The sequence below is a fragment of the Gorilla gorilla genome, chromosome 5 (assembly GCF_029281585.2).
Source record: "Gorilla gorilla gorilla isolate KB3781 chromosome 5, NHGRI_mGorGor1-v2.1_pri, whole genome shotgun sequence".
Classification (NCBI taxonomy): Eukaryota; Metazoa; Chordata; class Mammalia; order Primates; family Hominidae; genus Gorilla; species Gorilla gorilla.
Window position 1 is genome coordinate 148,296,090 of NC_073229.2, and position 13,036 is coordinate 148,309,125.

The 13,036-nt window shown below is 33.9% G+C and overlaps 1 protein-coding gene across 4 annotated transcripts in view; it reads left to right on the forward strand.

Annotated features, from left to right (window-relative positions):
* Positions 1-13,036, forward strand: part of NKAIN2 (sodium/potassium transporting ATPase interacting 2) — a 1,018,833-nt gene that overhangs the window by 307,857 nt on the left and 697,940 nt on the right. For 2 of the 4 annotated variants that reach the window (XR_008681101.1, XM_055391753.1), the window contains exon 2: positions 8,050-8,113. The exons of the other annotated variants lie outside the window; for them this stretch is intronic. Coding sequence is in view for 1 of the 2 variants with exons in the window: in XM_055391753.1 (XP_055247728.1) it covers positions 8,063-8,113 (51 nt within the window). In the remaining variant the exon portion in view is untranslated. The remainder of the gene's footprint in view (positions 1-8,049; positions 8,114-13,036) is intronic. 4 annotated transcript variants of the gene reach the window in all.

Sequence of the window (13,036 nt, forward strand, 5' to 3'; positions counted from 1 at the left end):
TAGTTTCTGATTTCCCACACAGGGAATTCTTCCATCAATTGTGGCTGAATCGATATGCTTGTATGAAGAAGGAGAGTCCAGGATTTCCTGTTCTGCCATCTTGCTGACATCACTCTGCTACATTCTTGTATGATTAGTTTTGTAGGCATATGTTTTTATGTCTCTTGGGTAAATACTAGGAATACAATTGTTGGCATACAGAGTAGGCATGTATTTAACACTGTAAGGTATCTTCCAGTTTTTCAAAATGTTTGATTTTCAGTCTGACTAGCAATATATGAGATGTCAAGTTGCTCTGCATTCTAGCTAATGTGTTGTGTTGTCAGCCTTTTTAATGTCAGCAGTAGTGCTATGTGTGAAGTAAAATTTTAATGAGGTCTTAATTAGCATTTCCTGGATTTATTTTTTATGGACTTTGAGTAGGTTTATGATGATTGGATATTGTTTCAAGGGGAAGAGTGGTAAAAAGGATGGCACTAGGGACATTTGGCCTTATCAACTAAAAAGTAGTATTGTCCATTAACAGAAATGGGGATGACTGAAATATATGCAGGTGGGGGCAGAAAAAGGAATATAAAAAATTCAGTATTAGGTGTGTTAATTTTATATTCCTATTAGATAAATTCAAGTAGAGATGTCAAGTAGGAGGTTGGCTATATGAGTTTAAGTTCAGGGAAATATCTATTTGAAAATCATCAGCATATAGATGTTAATAAAGCCATGAGATTTGGTGAGATCACTAAGGGAGGAATTGCAAGTAGAAAAGAGCTGAGAACTAAGCCCTGGACTCCTCCATAATTGGACCCATTAAAAGAAACCAGGAAAAGATTTTGAGATTAAGTAGCCAGAGAGGACAGAAGAAACGTGAGAATGTGACACTCAGAAGCCCAATAAAGGAGAGTTTTCAATAGAGAAGTAGTGATTAATTGTGCCTGATATTTCCCAAAGGGAGGATTCTGCTACATTCTTAGGGGACAAAAGGTTGTGGTCAGAGGGTGGGATGCTTGAAGCTATAATTATATTCAGTTCTAGTTATTAGTAATGTAAAGGTCTGGAGAATGATGATTGAGACAGTGGCTCTATTAGGCTGAAGGACAAGATCACAGGAAGAAAGGAATTTAAGAGACAGAAAGGTCAGTTTGTTGGAAGCATGTTGGAACAAGTGATATGCAATTGGAAAAGCTTTTTAAAAATGTGTGTGTGTATGTATTTGACAAGCAAGAATAATAGGCTAAATCTGTCAATATGTCATTTACTAAGATTAAAAAAGGAAGTTTTGTATTGAGGTGTAATATATTAAATGCATCAGGGAAATAATTATTTAATGTTAGGCTATATATATGGAATTTAATGGATTTAGTTGACTGTGGACTTAGTAAAGCTTTGCCATTAGATTCTTAATGATTTCCAATAAATTTTTTCAAAAAGGACTTACAAAAAACATGGTTAATCCTTATCTGTATTAAATAATTTCAGCAACCAAAGTAAGAAAGGCTGCTCCTGTTTACAAGCATAGGTCAGCCACACCTTAAATGTCATGTGCCTTCACATATTCTATATTGAGCATATCAAAGGAAGAGAGATTAGGATTATGAGCGAAGTTCAAGCCTTATCACATGACTATAGTGTTATCAAACAGACAATTTCATATATTTCCCTTGAGAAAAAAAAATTAAGGAAAAGTAAATGAGTGGCATTTTATATTCCTCCTTGAGCAGCAGTGACAGGAGAATGTAGAGATACCCCTGCTTGGCAGCATTAAGAATTTTTATATTTTAGTGATTGATAGCACTGCTTCATCGGCAATGTAATCCTTAAAAAATTTTGAAAATCAGTGAATGAGTTAACTTTATGGTGAAGACATCACATTTTCTGGATTCTAAGACACCATCAGTTACACCATATACCATTATTTTATGTAGCAAACTGCCACTATAATTATGATATGCCTTCATTTTTAAAACTCATTCTGATTTCAGAAATATTAAAATGTGAAAAAAGGGTTTTGATATGTATTAGTGATATGTAGCAATTAAAAACTGTAGCTCCTCAACTTTTTGTTTTGAATAATGTTGGTATCTTAGTGTGCTATGTATCTTTCACATAATCCAAATCCACAAAAATATATTTTTGAAAACATAGACTTTTTACTAAATATCAAATGCTTTTTTATATAAAATATTATATTTTTATTATAGTTAGAAGATAGCTAATGCCTTCTCTGAATAACTTTTCAAAGCACGTTCAGCTCTTAGAGATCGGTAACAAAATTCTTATTGGGTTAATATCAGTTTTTCAGATAAAATGTTATTCTTCATTTGCTTCACTGATGCCATGTCTTTTGACTATTAGTAACAAAATTAAGTCTACATAAAGAATATGTTAGAGATACCATGTATCCTAATTACTCCACCTGGGGTGCCTTCAGCAGTTTGCTCTAAGTTGCTCTTTTGGCTGTGTTGCAAAGTAGTTCATACACTTGTACCTTCTGGTTTATGGGTGAATTTTGTCAGTGCATTCTATCTTTATTTGTAAGAGTTCTTCCTTGAAGTCAGATTAGGCTATCACGGGAACAGCATGCTTCTAAGATGTTTGTGTAATGTTGATTAATGTGACATTGTATTGTAACTTTATGGTAATAATTCTTTATCATTTAAAAGCATCTTGAATTCAAGATGTTTTAACTTTAATGCAGATTTTCTTGTGAAGGAGCCTAAAAACTTGGATGCAATAATACTGCTGAAAAAAACATTGTTTTTTTGTTTTGTTTTGTTTTGTTTTTGTTTTTTTGTGAATATGCACCAGAAAGCTGGACTTTAACCTTAAGTAAATTTAGTGGAGAGCAAAGAAGTGGCACTTCACAAAAGTGCTATGGAGCAGCTATTTCTAACATCAAAACATCTGGTAACTTGTAAGCTTCACAGTTTTCTAATTACTGAATGCCGGCTACATGTAACCATAGCCATTATATAATCATGTTTAAAGATGAGAGTAAAGGAAGTGGTAAAGATCTAGATAATATGTAATCTTATTTAGTTAATATTTATGAATGATGCAGAAAAAATAATTGAAGAAAAACACTAAGCCACAGATATACTCTTTCACAGATAGCCAAGTAGTGAAGGCATTAGGTACAGATCATTTTGGAAGTATGTACAGGAGAATACGGGACGGATACAAAGTTCTGCTTATTTCTTAAAGTAATTAGCTATAAAATGCTTTTTTACTTTGAATTATTAACCTTTCTAATTATTTGCCTTCCCACCAAGAAAGGCATGAGAGGTAAAGGTGGGATGAATCAATTTCACATTTTTCAACAGCAAATTTGAAGTGAATTCAATTTTGGTTAAAGTAGAAAAACTTATTTCATAGAAAAATCCTGTGGGGAGGTCCAGGAGAAAAATTAATACTGTATTTGCATACCATAGTTAGGATCACAGATGAATTTCAGTGGTACCCAATTACCTATATCTAAGCAAAAGGTAAAGCCATCCTTCCTAAATGATCTGTTTGATTGATAGCATCTTTCTCAATATTTTTGATTGTACAAGAAGAACGCAGCGAGGCAAAATGGTCAGCACAGGCAATGAATGAGACAGAAAGCTGACCTGAGCATCTGCCTGTGTTCTACTCTATTGTAATTTTAGTTGCATCAGTATAATTCCATATTGGCATCATGCCCTCTTTCACTTTATTTTGCATTGTCATATAAAGCTACCATTAAGGCATATACTCTGTCCTAAATCTTATTTGATCTCTAAGTAAAAGTTCTTAACATATGTAACAAACCTGCACGTTGTGCACATGTACCCTAAAACTTAAAGTATAAGAATAATAATAAAAAATATGTAGATGTAATGGGTTATTACATTCAAATTAAGTTCAAATTATTTCATTATGATTTATGATTTAACTTGTGTTATGCAGTGATTCAATAGCTTTTCTTATTTTGTGCCTAGATTCATTGTTATTTTTTATAATCATATAATATTTATTCAATTTTATAAAAGCTGTCATTATAACATCATATTGAGTAAACTCCCATGTGCAGACATTAAAACAGTTAAAGCAGAAAAAAAAAACTATCAGGAAAGATGGCATACCTTAGAAGGTTTGCTAACTAAACTAAGGAAATCTGGTTCTCTTTCTCCTCAAGATACAGCCCTGTAGATAGCTGCAGATTTTTTTCAACTGAGGTCTTTGTGACATCAGAGTATTAGAGTATTTTCTTTCCTTCTTGTATTCTGGAGGTTTAAACAGAGCCCTGGGGATAAGGCATGATGCTATCATAGGAATAGATTCTTGTCACAAGGGCAGAAGGTTCATATATCTTTTCTTTCAGGTCTTTTTCTTTATAACTGATACTCTCATTTATTTATATCCAACCTTAATTTAAAAAGAGGAGGTATGGCTAAAAATATGCACACATTGCAATAACATAAAATGAATTAAAAAATCAGAATAAAAAGGAAACAACACTAGGAAACTCAAATGAAGCCGAGATTAAATTTAGAAAGTAGAAAGGGATGCTCCGCAATGCAAATTGGAATATTGCAAGTATTTTCTTTAAATAATTTTTTCACTTCTAAATGAAGAGAAAACAAATGATTATAAGATTTGAAGTGTTCATGCTATTAATACTAATACCTCGGGAGAAAACAAAAACAATTTTTGCATTCCAGTTCTCATAGGGAGCACTGTGGTGAGGTTAACGGCATCCTCAATGATACCCTCTCCAGTGAGTACAATAAAAATTATTGTAGGCATTCTTCTTATTGTCTACATGTAATATAAGCCCAGGAGTGACAGCAACATGAAAACTCAGTAAAAAGCACGTTTATAAAACAGTGATCATCTGAAAACAGCGATCTCTGAGGACAGAGGTCTATAATTGTGTCATTTTGTTACTGGGATAAAAACTTAGAATATATAGAGAAGTAAATTGGCAAAGTCATCCTGTACAGACCAGAGTAAATATTTTGGTTTTGGAGGTCATATGTTCTCCATCTCAACCTCTCAGTTCTGCCTTTGTAGCATGAAAGAAACCATAGGTAATGTGTAAATGAATGGGTGTACCAATAAAACTTTAAGCAGTTAGATGGTGAGCAAGATTTGGTTCATGGACTGTCGTTTGCCAAATCTGATCTAGAGAAATAGTATTTTATTCACATTAGAGATTCATCTAGTCTGTAACTTCTCAGAGCAAATTTGTAATAAATATTTGAAAACAAAGATTAGAAATTCAAGTACATCTTTGAAATTAAAGACCTGAAAGACATTCTATTACCATGTGAGGGTACTATATGATATAGCTCCCCAACCAGAAAGTGGTTGATATCTTCATTTAAAAAGTAAAAAATTTAACCAGAGTTACCTCACCTCTGAATAAGGAAGGATGAATGAGTGTAATTAATCGGGGAACATTTCCCCCTTGCCCCAAATTCTGCATTCTCCAGAACAAATGTATGTTCCTATGTGACTCATGGAAAGTACAATAATAAATCATGTGCACCTGGGAATGATCACCCACCTACCAGATCTGTGAACATGAGCAAGTTTTTCTCACCTATTTTTAACTAAATCTCCTTATCAGGAAGTTGGGCATAATAATTTATTCCTCACAGGGTTGCTATAAGGCAAAATGTTTAGCCATTAGATGAATGATTGATATGAATCGATAGATCATAGTTTGGGCCCTAAAGAACATGCCAGAACTCCCAAACTCTTGCATATGGGACTGTATCTAACTCATAGAAGTATTTGCTTTGTCCTGTGAAACATGGACTGTATAAGCGTCTGTGATGCAAATGAGAAAAAAAAATGATAACTTTACATGAAAAAATAGATTTTAGGGAAAAGAAAAACAAGTAGATCTGACTGCCCTAGGCCTGCTGCATTGAATTAAAACAGTCCATGTGAGCAAGGCATGTGGCCTCCAGTGTGCACAGCTGCTACCAGACACCTGTCACCCTGGAGCTCAGACTGGGCTCTGCTACCATTCACAGCCCAGCTTGTCCTGCTGTGTTGCTTTAGTAGTGTCCATAAGAAACAAATCCTTCTTGGTCCCATGTATATATCTTTTCTTTTTCTTTTGTATACCTGGCCTGCTTTGTTTTTTTTCTATTATGTGGTTCTTGTTAGGATCCCAGAGTAACGTAAAGTCAGGGGGTTATTAGTAGCTCTGTGATAAATGAATTCTCTAGTTAAGTAAGCTTAGGTATGTTTAAGGAAGCAAAGAAACCAGGTGTCTTCTGTGGGCCTCTCATTATCATTTAATATATTAATGAACAGTTTCAGTTTCCAAGATAAGAGTACACCATACAGCAATCTCAAACTCATTTTAACAAATACATTTTTAAAAATTTTATTTTAATGACCTATATGTCATGACCACTTAACTATTGACCACATTTTTCCCATGTAATGTGGTTTGGAAACAATGCTCTTTAAATCCTCACAGATCTTGTAATTTTAAAATAAACAGCCCAGATATATTTGTTGCAAATGGTATCCACCAATTACCTGATAATTGAACCTACTTTATAACATTACTGGATAATAATAGTATCAAGAGTAATATAGTTAAGAATTATTGAATACTTATAGGCAAGAGGTAAGCACTTAGCTAGGTTATTTTATGTAATCTGCACAAAAATTCTGTAAAGCGGATTGTCTTATCCGTCTTCCATAAATGGTAAAAATGAGGTAGAGTGAAGCTAAATAACTTGCAGGCAAGTAAGACAACTAAAGTCTTTTACTCTTACTCTTAGCTGCTGGATTTCACTGCCTTGACTTCATGCAGTAAGAGTTGGAAACATATGCTCTAAATTATATCTAAATTAGATCGATCTTGGACCGTGTTTCTTCCTGTAGTAATGATATATAAATATCAACTGCCTGTTGAAAATCACTTGAGCTTTTAAATGTAAAACCTTAATACAAGTAGAAAAGTATACATTAGATTTATTTTGTATTTGCTGGCACATATGGCTGGCTAATTCGGTAGATTCACCAATTTATAAGATTTAAAAAGAAGAGGTCGTGAAACTTGATGCTTTTCAGTTTTAAAACGGTATACTCTTTGATGAAAGTTTTTCTAAAGAAACTGATACTCATGGTTCTATTAAGGCACAGATTTCTTTTACCAGTCCCTGAGGGTACTGATTAGTCCTAAACTGTTCTATATTTAAGGACAGTGAAGGCTAAATAAAGATCAATAAAAGCTAAACCGAATGTTCCTGAAATCTTTTCTGCAAACTGATAGAAATTTAACAGTGGTTAGTAGAGAAGTAGATACGCCTAAACTCCCTTTGAACTCATGTAATCACTCCTCACCTTGCCCTGCCATCTTGTGTATAATTTTGCCCAAGAGGTACAAACTTTTAATTTATTAAGGGGAAAAAATATGACAGAGTGTTGAGACGATTTTCAGTGAGGTCCAGCAATGATCTGTAAGTTGTAAGAAGCCATTTGTTTTCCAGTAGGTTGATGGAGGAGAAATACACAAAATAATTATAAAATATCACCACCCATTATTGATGATTATACTATGTAAGTATATATATTTATAGTATATAGTACATAGGTATATCTATACATAACTAAATATATGTATACATACATGTTGTATTTCACTGATACCAAGATACTATTAATTATAATAATACACATCATTGATGCAATCAGAGTTTTTCAGAAAGAAGATAAGCATATCAAACATGCCAATTTTTGGAAGACACGTTCAGATTTCAGGAACTATCAGAATTGAAATGTGTCTTATGATTAAGTCTGTCTGGATTGCTCACTATTCAGATGTAGGGGTTGATACAATGAAAGAAAAAGAGAAGTTAAGTTTTTCTAGGTAGCTAGTTAAAGGGCAAGGGTTGGTATATCTGGGAAGCAAATTAATATTTTAGCATGCTGTGAAGTTTATTTTAGAAGCTCTAAATTATGCGGGTCAAGTTCCAAGCCTTGTTGAATTAGTTGGGGTTGCCTTTAAATGGGTCACCCACTAATCATGCCTTATTTGTCCCTCTGGTATATTTACAGGTACTGAAGATGGATGGGGATCATTAGGTTTCTCTTATTATATTGTCCCACAAATATCTTAACCGTGAGTTTTTCAGAGTAATATTTTTCCATTTGTGTCTACAGGGTAATATATATTTGAAGAATTCATGACCATACATCAATGTTCATGTTTCACTAGGATTGTTTTATTTTCATCCAGAAAAAAAGTTTTATTTTATGTAAATAATATGTATTTTTCTGGGTCTGAAAATGATGCATGGTATTGAAGACAACTTGGAAAATGTTGGTACAAAATAGATTACTTAAAGTCACCCATAATAGCCCATTTACCTATAATAACGTAATTTGAAGTGTCCATTCTTCTGCTTTACATGTTTTTTGATATAAAGTTGAGATCACGTAGTATATATATATTTTTAATTATTTCCATTTAAAATGAACATTGTGAACATGTTATCTTTAAAACAAGATGTTTAGTCTGGGTAGATAAGAAAGCATATGTTCAATAGTTTTATTCAGTGAAATAATTGCTGCTTGTATACAAGTTAGACTCAAATTATCCATGTTATTAGACTGACTTCAGAGAGAGAGTTTTATAGGCTATAGTTTTAAAGGAAATTTATTGTCATATAAAGCTCAACAAGGGGAAAGTAGACCTAATTATCGTATTTGTAACTTGTCACTGCATTTTGTGATACTGTATTACCATGAGCTCAGGTGGTCCTAGATGCTTGGAAATTTTAACAAAGGAAATTGTACAAATTGCAATGGATAATACCAACCTCAAATCTCATAGTATTTCTGAAAACAGCAGAAAGACTCCCCATAATTTTAAATCATTGTCACAAGTTTACATTTTCTTGAGAGTCTCTGGTCCCTAAAGTTTAATAAGATAGTCCAAATTGATAAAACTCTTTGCCCCTGGTTGAAGAAGTTTCCACAGCGTGATGGTTTATTATTCTCTTCCCCCAAAGTATCTGGTGTCTACGTTCATGTTAAAAAACAACAACAACAACAACAAAACAGAAAGGAAATAAATATAAGAGAATTGCATAGAATTTTTAGAAATTAATTTAGTACACTTGCTTGTAGCCAAAAGGCCAATAAGTGATTAGAAATTAATTTAGTTAAAATTATCTGTAGTATAAATCATTTTTCCTGTGATTTTAATCTCTATTGTGATAAGTGTTAGGCATCATATTTCAAAATAAGGTTCCTTTTTTGAGCTCTGTTATTTAGAATTATATCTAGTATAAATGTAAGCTGTTAACTGGATTGCCGAGGTACCTGGAAATTCACTGCCTTTAGCCATTGGATTAATGTGTTAAAGGTCACCTTAAAAATTCCTGGTGCTGTGCAAATAATAGGTGCTCAGTGAATGCTTGACTGACTATCTGATGGAAGACTGCTCTAATAGGCTCCTGAAAGGAGGATGGAAATCTCGAGCATTGGAGGGGAGAAGGAGGCAAGAGCTTAGGACAACATGATTACGTGGGTGAGAGAGAAAGCCACTGAGACCTAAAAAAGAACCAAAAATAAATTCCAATATGTAAAGACTAGCTAATTCTTGTTTTTCCCAGAGACAGTATTCTTTTTTCATACTATTTTTTGGTGATTCTCCATTTTCTGATATTATATCCTAGATATTTTATGAACCTTAAGAGGTTTTTGCATAGATGTGCATTTGTTGCGCATTCATAACAATATCTAAGACTGTCATTTCAGAGATTTGTATCAGTCATCTAGTGATTGATTAAAAAATGACATGGAACCTACTTTTGAGATTGGATGATGACATAATAAATAAAGTAGCTTCTTATTTTAATTCTCATAATGACTTTGTGGTCTTAGTTATAAGTAAATATTGACCTCCTGAATCATATACTACCAAATGGCAGGAACTGGGCTCTTTAGCCTGTTTTATCCTTTCCTATATATAGTTGGATGACTCAGAAACACTCAAAACTGCAAGGAGATACCATTGCATTTTAAAACAAAGTTGATTGCCTAATCAATGTTAAGAGACATTGAGAGAGAGAGAGAAATCTAAGACTCGACTTTGGTTGATTGGATTGTCCAGTTGTTATCATAATGCAGGATACTGATTCATCAATATCACTGGCCTTTTAGGATGAGCAATCACAGTCCTCCATGTGCATTACTTTATTACTGCCTTTCACACTAGACGATGCAGCTATGATGCTGTCATACTTGCTTGGTCTGAAAATGTTGACAAGTATTGATTTTCTACAAAATAATGGTACCTATTAATCTCATGTTTTATTAATTTCTAATTTTAAAAAGCATGGGTTCAGTTGAAACATTACACTGGAAAAGATGTTTTATTTTTGTTTATAATTATGAAAGAGAAGATTTTATAGCACCTGCAACTGTCTATCACGATATGCAGCTTCATTGTCTTTTCTTGATTTCCAGTAGCTATCTCAATAAATCACTTATTTTTAATGTCATTCATGAAGAGTATATAAATTATTGCTCTTCCAGTTACAACACAGCATTAATGGGAAATTGTTAATGGGAACTTGAATCATATAAAGTATCTAGAATTTCAAAATGACAAATCTATTATTTATTATGAATAATAGTCCTGCAGATTAATATAGCTAGTTCTTTTTTCCTTTTACAAAATGTTAATCATTCAGGCTAATTCTTTGCACAGTAGAAGAGGAGACAAATGTTAAACAAGATAAAAATGTGAATTTTGAAAGATGTCTTCTACTCATTTCTACATATAGGATCATTTCTCACTTTGTGAACTATAGCAGAATAGAATTAAAAATAAATAATTATTAGTATCATGCCTGTCTTTGCATTGTTTTTTCTTCTTTGTGTCTCTTATGCATCACTGCATGATTTAGTAAATATTGTTCTCCTGAATCAAGATATGCAGATGATATTTGCTTTGGAAGTATTACAGAGGTAGAGGTTGATGGATCTGGACTGTTCATCATTGTGTGCAGTTGGCTATTCTTTTCAGTGTTGCCACTATTGCCTTTTCCTCTATGTACTTGTAACTAGAGCTAATATTGTAGAGTCCATTTCTGCACTTATTCAAATAACAGGTCATAGGTAAATATGAACTTGAATAAGTGCACAAATTTCATTGTGTCACTGAAAAATTATTTTCAATTTGATTGACATTTGCAAATAGGAGGCCGTACTTATTTGAACATCACCTATAGATGAGTCTTGTTCTACCTGCTGGGTTGCCAAGTCTAAATATTTTTAAATAACAGTGGCTATACAGGATATAGATAAAAGTCCTTTCCATAAATAAACAAATGTATACAAGATTATGTTTGATTATTTTATGAGGATTTTACAATAGCTTTTCAGGATTCAGTTTCAAGTCAGTTCTCTCTTTCTCTCTCTGGGGGCTTGCATGTATAAACATACATGCACACGAGTGCACACTGTGGATGTGGATTATTTCATTTTACCTGCATGAAACATTGTCTGTAGTGGCCATTACTCTGTTCCTCTTTATTCTCTTCTATAAATCTCAAATTACTCTTTAATATGTGTTTATGAGCCATCAATTTTTATCTGCTCCATATTTTAAGAAGGCAAACACAGTTAAGTCAAAATGACTAATGGGATGGTGGGGAAAAGTATGGGCTGATAAAAATTAAATAGGGAACAAATGATTCCCCTCCAGAGCCATCCTTTTAATATGGCCAATTATTATGAATAAAAAACAGCATTCTAAAACATTTCTTTTAATTAAATTTTGTAATAAAGATATATACCCCTCTGCTTTCCAAGCCACATGTTATCTGTACTATGCTTCAGCAGGCACTAACAATTCAAGAGCAGTTTTAAGCTCTAGAACCTTTTACAGAAGCATAGGAGTCTTATTTCACAGGTTTTTAAAGTGTTATGCATAATTTTTGCCAGAACACAAAAGATAATCATTGGCAAAAATCTACTGTGTTTTCATCCTCTTCTGTGAACATTATTTCACCTCACTACTCTCCCCTGACAACACTACATTCTCAGGAGCATTCACAAGCCACTTGTCATCCTTCCTTTGTTCCCTTCCAGGTCACACTCCCCTAGAGTTCTTGAAGTGTTTCGCTCTTGGCTCATCATCACCCTTTTCACCACTACTCTTGTTTTAATTACTGGTGATTTCAACATTGTGGTAGATTATCTTTCTAATTATCTGGCTTCTCAGGTGGGTCTCCCTGACCCACCGCCCTTCAATTTTCTGTCCTTCATCCTAACTCAGGCACCCAGCCCATGATCATTTCCTGCAACCACTCTGTATTCTCAATTTCAAATTGCCTAATTTCCACCCACAATACTGTCTTTCTATCTTTCTCCCTCTAATACTCTAGCTCCAAAAATATTTCAGTCACACCTGGAATCTAATCCTATCATGTTTTCGCTTCCTCTTGTCCTCACCTTGTAGCAAATATGCCACAGTTCCCTAGTCCATTGTATTTCCTACTTATACAGAAGACATTTTTTTCTTGATTATTCAAATCTCTGCCATCTCTTCCTTCATTCTCCCTCTTACTTGGCTAACTTGGTTCTTGCCTCACTGAGAAAATTGAAGGTATTCTAAAACTTTCACAAACTTTCATCATCAAGTTTAAACATCTATCTGCAACTTAACTCTATCTACTATTGATGAATTGTCCATGGTCTTATTGAAAGCCACCTCTTCCAAATGTCGATGAGAACCAATCATCCCTACTGGAGGACACTGATTTAGCCGTTCAGTATTGCCCAATCCTTCATTACAGAGAGACAAATAGCTGGGCACTGTAGCTCACACCTGTAATCCCAGCATTTTGGGAGGCCAAGGTGAGAGGATCACTTGAGCCCAGTCTGGGCAACACAGTGACATGGCAACATGGTGAAAATTCAATGGAAGCCTGGGCAACATGGCAAAACCCTGTCTCTACAAAAAATACAAAAATTAGCTGGGCGTGGTAGCATGTGCCTGTAGTCCCAGCTACTCTGGGGACTAAAGCGA